Here is an 8,633-nt window from a genome sequence, read left to right as displayed (position 1 = left end):
ATGTGCTCACCAGAGAGAGAGAGAGAGAGAGAGAGAGGAGGGAGAAAGCAAGAAGAGGGAGAAAGCACCCTTCTTTGGTATTGCCACAGTTCCTTCTTCCCCATCTCTCTATCTTTTGGGGGCATATATGCAGATGAGCCTGGCATATTTTTCAAGCTGCTGTGTCCAGGATTCGAACTGTGCAGCCAGCCATGTGGGATTCAGCTTCTTTAATCATCAGGTCATCAAGATCCACCCCCCAACACACACATACTACTTTTATAATTTAAAAGACTACTTCCATTTTGAAAAAAAAAAAAAAAAAAAGGAATAAAATCCTAACATAAAATTGTAAAACTGCAAAATTAAAACCTTCTAAAGGAATAAGGACCAAATAAGAGTCCATGATTAAAACTAGGGGAAAAGAAAGTAAACATATTTAAATAAAATTAAGACGATGAAAGCAATAAAATCAAACTATAAAAAGTGGTGCATAAAATCTCAAAAAAAGGTTTAATTAAAAAACAATACATTGGGGCCAGCAGGTGGCGTGGTGGTTAAGGTGCTGGACACTCCCACATGGCCGACAACAGTTTGAGTCCCGGACCTGGTGGCTTGCTTTCTCACTTTCCCTCTCTCTCTCTCTGTGTCTCTCTCTGGTCAAATTAAAAAATAAATGAGTGGATAAATAAATAATTTTTTTAAAAAAAACCAATACATTACTTTGTGGGCTCAAACACGTGATGACAGGAATAATGGACAGCAAAGTTCATTTAATAAGCATTAACTTACTTTACAATTTAATGATATTTAAAATGACTGCATCATAGACCAAAACCTTATATGACTGAAGTGCTAAGTTTTAAGTAGTATGACTAAAGGGAAGGAAAGTGAAAAAAAATCTTACTTATTTGTTGATTTTCCTATAAATACTATTAATATAATGATTATTAAACCACTGGACCATAATACATATGTATAGTAGTAAGTCGCCTGGTTTACGAAATCTCTTTATTGACAGCCTTCTCTTTTAACTCCCCGACTGGTGCTCCTTGGTATTACTGCCTAAAGAAACATGCTTTGAAACCCTTTTCTCAGTCTGCTTATGTGGGAATCCCAAGAAAGAAATGAGATAATTTTCTATATGTAGCAAATTTTCTCAAAGAGAATTGGTTTTCTCCTGTAGCACTGGTTTTACCATCATGGTACATCTCGTACATATTTATTATTGTTGCCTTCTGATGAGTGGTCTTGATTTCAGCCTCTTCATGTCCTAACAGATCATACAAATGCTACTGACAGAAGCTTTAAAGAAGGGAAACGAGGGACAGCTGGTGGCTTGGTGGTTGAGGTGCTGGATCCCACATGGCCAGCTGTGGGGTTAGAGTCTCAGATTGGTATCTCGAAAACAAAACAAAACAAAACAAAAAAACACAACACAACAGGTGCATGTGCAAGTGTGCCCAAAATCCCGAAAGGAGGGAGAGATGGAGAAGGGACTGTGGCAAATCTATCCCCCATAGGGGCTGCTTTTTCATGTTCTCTCTCTCTGTCTCTGTGGCTCTCTGGCCAGTACACACTCCTTCTGGCAAAAGTATTAAAACACAGGAGGGGAGACAAATAAAGCACCCATGGGAAAAATTATAGCACCACCATCTCTCTTAAAGAAAAATAATTAATAATAATAATATAACAAAATTCGTTTAAGAAATACCTAAGTTGTTTTCGGAGTTGCTCGATTTCCACATTTTGTTCAGTTACTGTTTTCAGAAATTGTTGGTTGGTCTGTCACAAGAAAAAAAAAAGAAACAACCTGTATTAAAACACTTAGAACTATATCTCTGAAGATTAACCATAGGCATATAAGCAGGAAAAAACAGAGACACATGCCAATAATTACATTTTTTTTAAGAATAAGTGGTAACCCTGGCCATCTTTCCTCACCTTTATTATTGGATTATCAGAAAAGTCATGACTTATTTTTCTACGCAAAAAGACATCATGACTTTTTAAAAAAAATAATTTAATTTAATTTATCTTTTACTTGACCAGAGAGAGAGAAAGAAGAGAGAGGAAAAGAGAAAGTAAGAAAGCAAGCCGCCAGGTCCGGGACTTGAACCACAGTCGGCCATGTGGTTCAGGCCGGCCACATGGTTCAAGTCGGCCATGTGGTCCAGCACCCTTAACCACCTTGTTACCTGCCAGCCCCGGCATCATGACTTTTCCGATGACACAATACTTCAGTAGATACCTGCTTCACTTCAAACTACTTCATGGGCACTTGTGAGTCTTATGGCTCTCCCTGACTACCTGGCCCTCCATTGCTCACCTATCCATACAGAAGGCACAAGTGCTGTGGAATTAATGTCCCACTCTGAGCTTGAGCAGGCCAAGATGACTATAGGGAATTAGTGCATAAGGAACTCAAAATCCTTTGCCGAATGGGTGAAACAACTCCAAGGACAGTGTTTTACAGAGGCTTTCAGCATTCATAATGGGATTAAATATCAGTTGCTTACTTCTTAATCTCCCCATTCCTCTCCTGGGGCTAACTGGTATTACCTCCTACATAATGACATGCTTTGGAACCCTTTCCTCAGGATCTGCTGTGGAGGAACCTAAAGAAAGATATGAAGTAGCCTCCCAACTATACAAACACTTATTTCTCAGGGGATTGATTTTCTCCCATAAGTTCTGGTTTTGCTGTGAAGCTACGAATCCCTTATCTTTTATTATAGCTATTATTTAACTATGACAGTCGTGATTTTAGTTTCTCCTTGACCAAACAGTTTATGCTGATATCTCTCTAGCTTAAGTCTCTGAGACAGCTTTCACTGTGCTTCTCTCTTGATCTACCCAATTTCGTCCATCAGATTTTCTCTTAAAACTTATTTATTTTTTCCATGAATGACGGAGAGAAAGAGAGACATAGACATTATCCCTAATAGGGTCTAAAGGTTATGTATTCCTAGCTATAATATGATCCTCTTCTGAGGATGAGCTTCTCCCAGAACCCTCAGAGTACGGCCCATGATTTAGTACATCCAAGCACCTGGACCTTTGAGGAATGAATGAGTGAATGCCCTTTTTGAGACATGAGAGAAGGCCTCAGAATTTCATCTTTATCTGGGGAAGCAGACCATTGCAGACCAAAATTTTGTATTTAATTCACAGACCATGATTAAAAAGACTATCATGAGCAGAGCCAGCAGATGGTATGGTATTTAAAGTGCTGGATTCCACGTGGCTGACTCTGCTGTTCGAGTCCAAGACCTGGCAACTTGAAAAACATGCCAGACATAAGTGTGTGCATGCCCTAAGTCCCAGAGGTAGGAGAAGTGATTGTGGCATGGGCACATCCCCTCAGGGAGTGGTGATTTCTCACTTTCTTTTTCTCTCTCTGTCTCTCTCCAGTAAGTGTGAGTGCCCTATGGAAAAAAATTTTTAAAAAAAAGAAAAGAAAAGATTGTTACTTGCAGAAAAAGGGTAGAACGATGACTGGTACAATGTGTATTTTTACAGTGTAATGATTCTTGTTGAATCAAGTAATCTTACATAAATTATGCTTTTCCTGTGCTAACCTCACTTTGAATGCTTTGACAATATAACTCCTCGAGTGTTATGAATTTTGTTGGGTCATACCTGCCATAACTCAGCCAAACCAACTGATATCCATGGTGTCAATGTACTAATGAGCTGCTGGGCTCTGGGACCTTTCCCTTCGCAAGTGACACCTGGATGCGAAGATAATGCTTTCAGGACTACAAAGAGTCTCTGAACTACTATGAGACACATCTTGCTGTGGCTCCACTCTCTGTGAGCATCCATTTGATAAGACTGATGCAGCTGGAGGTCCTATCTGATTTGACAGTCCATGAGCCTCATCACTGATGACTTGAAGGCGGTCTTGACACATTTGTGTGTCATCTTGAGTGGACTGATCTCTTAGGCCAAGAGATGATTTCTCCCATGGATGCAGGGAGTTTGCTTTGTTATTACCTTGGTATGCTTATGTGCTATTTCTTTTTTCCTTTTACTTGCCTTTTACTTGTTTGCATATATATTTGCCTTTTGCCTATTCTGTGAGTGTGTGCATGTATTTTGCATTAAACAGATTCATTCAGAAAGTCTCTTTTCTCCATTTGGCTTATTATTTGAATCTGCCCCTCTCACAGAGAGGTTAAATTGTCACTAGGTATTGAGAGACTATATCACCTTTTTTGGTGCACATAGATAAATTTTACTACACAAGAAAAATTAAACAAATACCAAAAACCTAGATGGACACTGTGGTTTATTTTATTTTTTAAAGAATTATTTTATTTTACTTATTCATTATTATCATTATTATTTTCCAGTTTGATCAGAGAGAGACAGAGAGAGAGAGGGAGGAAGTGAGAAAGCAAGCCACCAGGTCTGAGACTTGAACCATGGTCGGCCATGTGGGAGTCCAGCGCCTTTAACCACCATGCCACTTGCTGGCCCCATGGACATTGTGGTTTATAATGGTAAATGCCATGAAGTCTTTCCCCTAGGTTTTCTTCTAGGGGTTTTATAGATATAGTTCTTAGCGTTAAGTCTCTAATTAACCTTCAGTTAATTTTTGTGTACAGTGTAAGATAAAGGTCAATTTCATTTTCTTGCACACGGATATCTAGATTTTACAATAGCACTGATTAAAGACTATCCTTTCTGCACTGCATATTATTGGTATCTGTCAAAGAATCACTGACTATGTATATGTGGATTTGTTTCTGGGTTCTCTATTTTACTAGGTTGTCGAAAAAATCATGATGCATTTTTGCGAAAAAAAAAAAAAAAAAAGCCATGATTTTTCTGACAACCCAATATTTTATTTGTCTATATGTATGTCTTTATGCCAGTATCATACTGGGTTGATAACTGTGGCTTTGTAGTATATTTCAAAATCAGGAAATGTGGTATCTCCAGCTTTGTTATTATTTCACAAGATTGACTTAGCTATTTGTGGTTTTTGTAGTTCAGTAAGAATTTCAGGATTGTGGGGACCAGCAGGTGGCGTGGTGGTTAAGGCACTGGACACTCCCACTTGGCCAACTGAGGTTTGAATACTGGACCGGGTGGCTTGCTTTCTCACTTTCTCTCTCTCTCTGTGTATCTCTCTCTGGTCAAATTAAAATAAATGAATGAATAAATAATATTAAATAAATAATTATAAAAAATAACTTGAGGATTGTTTCTATTTCTTTTATTTTTTAAGAGAGATTTTTTTGCTATAGGGCATGTGCATTCACTGGAGAGAGAGAAAGCAAGAAATCACCCCTCAAGGGGGAGGGCCACAGCATAATCCCTTCTCCATTTTCTTCTAGAGATTTTTGGCACATGTGCCTGGCATGAGTTTAAGGCCACCAGGTCCAGGACTAGAACTGTGGTCGACTATGTCAGAGTCCAGTGACATAACCGTTATGCCATCTGCTGGTCCCAGGATTGTTTCTAATTCTGCAAAACATGTTATTGGTATTTTAATGGCGATTTCATTGAATTTATAGATAACTCTGGGTGGTATGGACATTGTAATAATAGTAAGGTATATGATTCTTGAACATAAGACGTCTTCCTATGTTTGTGTCTTCTTTGCTCTAATTTTGGTCATTTTCTTTCTTCTGTTAGCTTAAGGCTCTTAATTTTTTTTTTTTTTTTTTTAAGATTTTGACTTTTTTAAAATGGGAGACAGAAAGAGCAGAGAGAGGGTGGTAAGTAGAAAGGGAGAGGCACCCTGACAAGAGTCTCATCATGAAATGACCTCCTTCTGGCTCTCAGGCATGGACGTGCACACCTGGCATGTTCTCAGGTTAACTGGGAAGCGAAACCAGCAGCTGACCATGTGCCTTCCAGCACTGCAGGTCAGTATGTTACTGACTATGCCACAGAAGCTGGGCATCCTATATTATTTTACTATTGTTCATTTCTCTCTCCAGTTCTGTCAATATTTGTTTTATATACTCAAGGTGCTCAGAATGTTGGCTACATACAAATTTTTAGCTATTATATTTTTCTAGTACTTCTTTACCTCTTAGGAGTTTTGATTTACCATCTATTTTTTCCAAAGCATAGCCATACTTGCTCATTTGTTTACCATCTGCATTGAATATCTCTTTCCAAACTTTCACTTTCAGCCTCTGGGTCCTTAAATCTAAAGTGAGTTTCTTGTGGACAACATATAAGTAGGATTTTTTATCCATTCGGCTATACCATGTTTTTTGATTGGGTAGTTTGATTCATTTATATTTGAAGTGATTATTGGTAGGAAAAATAATGTAATGCTGCCATTTTGTTAGTCATTTTCTGTTAGTTGTTTAGTTCTTTTGCCCCTGTTTTGTTGTCTTCCTCTCTCTTGTTGTCTTCCTTTGTGTTTTGTTGATGTGTTGCATTGATATGCTTTTGATTCCTTTCTCTTTTTGTTATGTGTTGCTTACAGGCTTTTATTGTGTGTGTGTGGTTAACTTGGGGACTATATAAGATATCTCATAGTTATAACAGTGTATTTTAGGCTGACAACTTAAGATGGATAGCATATAAAAACACTATACTTTAACTTCTACTCCCCACATTACTATTGTCACAATTTACATCTGGTTGTATTGTGTATCATTTAACATATTTTCTAGTGATAGCTATTTTAACACTTTTGTCTTTTAATATTTATGTCAAGATTAAAAGTGATTTACCTACCAACTATAGTAATACAGTATTCTGTATGTGTCTGCATATTTACCTTTCCAACAAGTTTTACACTTTCTTTCATATGCTATTTTGTTACCATTTACCATCTTTCCATTTCAAGTTAAAAAATTACTTTGGGATTCTTTCGGTCCAACACCCAGTGAAAAGCCAGAATCCATGTGCATCTCAGCTGGGCCTAGCCCTGCCCCTTTAACCAGAAAGACTCTGCCCCAAACCTCTTCTTCTGGCCCAACAAAAAGCCAGAAGGTAGGAAACAACGTATAATCCATCAGATGACCAGAAACCACAACTGCAGAAGTACAAGAAATCTGGGAATCAAGAAAATATCTTTCCCCCAAGGGGAAAAAACAGCCCTTCATCATCCACAAATAGTACAATGGAACTCGTGGAAATGTCAGATAAAGAATTTAGGATATTCATAGCAACAAAGCTAACAGAGATAAAAGAGAAGAGAGACAACGAACTCTAGAAAATGCAGGAGAAAAGAGACAACAAATTCCAGGAGGTGAGGAAGTTCTTCCATGCTCTGAAAGAGGAAATACACACCATAAAAAAGAATCAAACGGAACTGTTAGAGATGAAGGCAGTAATACAGGAAATCGAAAGCTCCCTTGAAAATATTAAAAGCAGATTAGATCATGCAGAAGATCGAATCTCAGATGTAGAAGATAGGACCTCTGACCTAGAAAAGTTCACCAAAAAGACTGAAAAAATAACCCCCCCAAATGAGAATAATATACGAATAATATTAGATACTATTAGACACCCAAATGTCTGGATAATCAGTATCCCAGAAGATGAAAAAACTAATCAGGGCACTGATAATCTATTCCAGGAAATCTTGGAAGAAAACTTTCCAAACCTAGAGAGTCATTCAAATCCAGACCCAAGAAATACATAGAATCAACATAGAATCAACCCAAGAAGATCTTCTCCAAGGCACATCATAGCGAGATTGACCAAAACCTCAGACCAAGATAAGATACTAAAATTGGCAAGAGAGAAACATCAAATTAGTTTCCAAGGGTATCCTATCAGGCTAACTAACATTGGACCTCTCATTGGAAACAATGCAAGCAAGGAAAGAATGGGAAAATATATTCAAAGTATGAAGTGAAAAACATTTTCAGCCAAAAATACAGTATCTGGGGAACCAGCAGTTAGCGTAATGGCTATGTCGCTGGACTCCCACGTAGTTGACTGCGGTTCGGGTCCCGGACCCGGTGGCTTAAAACTCACGCCGGGCACGTGTGCGTGCGTGCCCAAGATCCCGAGAGGAGAATGGAGGAGAAGGGATTGCGGCGTGACCATCCCCCCCGGGGGGTGATTTCTCGCTTTCTGTCTCTATGTCTCTCTCTGTCTGTCTGGTGAGCGCATGCGCCCTACAGTGAAAATCTCTCCAAAAAAAAACAAAAAAAAATACAGTATCTGGCAAGGTTATCCTTCATATGGGAAGAAAAGATAAAAGCATTCTCAGATAAACAAAACCTAAAAGAATTTACCAACACCAGACCAGCTCTTCAAAAAGTTCTGAAGGGAACACTATACCAGGAAAACCAAGAGGAACAAATAAGAGAACAAAACATGACCAAGAATGGGCCAGCAGGTGGTATGGTGGTTAAGGGTGCTGGACTTTCATATGAGAGACAACAGTTTGAGTCCCGGACCTGGTGGCTTCCTTTCTTGCTTTCCCTCTCTCTGTCACTTGTCCCTCTCTGGTCAAGTTAAAAAATCAATAAATAAAGTTAAATAAAATAATTTTTTAAAGAAAAAAGACGAAGAAAAAGGTCAACTTATTGGTAGGCACAAGTTCTGAAATATCAATAATATTGAATGTTAATGGGAAGGTCAGACCACAGTAACACTGCAAATTCAACGAAAGAGAGATTACATGAGACTGAACTGGTAAAATAGAATTCTATGACTTTTTT

The 8,633-nt window shown here is 38.3% G+C and overlaps 1 protein-coding gene across 1 annotated transcript in view; it reads right to left on the bottom strand.

Annotated features, from left to right (window-relative positions):
- Window positions 1-876: 876 nt before the first annotated feature.
- LOC102491318 (sodium channel and clathrin linker 1) overlaps window positions 877-8,633 on the bottom strand; it is a 41,862-nt gene continuing 34,105 nt past the window's right edge. Inside the window, exons 9-10 of the mRNA XM_006153384.3 lie at window positions 1,694-1,764; window positions 877-1,352 (exon numbers count right to left, since the gene is read on the bottom strand). Coding sequence (XP_006153446.2) covers window positions 1,253-1,352; window positions 1,694-1,764 — 171 coding nt within the window. The 3' untranslated portion in view covers window positions 877-1,252. The remainder of the gene's footprint in view (window positions 1,353-1,693; window positions 1,765-8,633) is intronic.

The sequence above is a fragment of the Tupaia chinensis genome, unplaced genomic scaffold (genome assembly GCF_000334495.1).
Source record: "Tupaia chinensis unplaced genomic scaffold, TupChi_1.0 Scaffold000370_1, whole genome shotgun sequence".
Lineage (NCBI taxonomy): Eukaryota > Metazoa > Chordata > Mammalia > Scandentia > Tupaiidae > Tupaia > Tupaia belangeri.
Note: the sequence above shows the minus strand (reverse complement) of the source record. Positions and strands in the feature narration are given on the sequence as shown.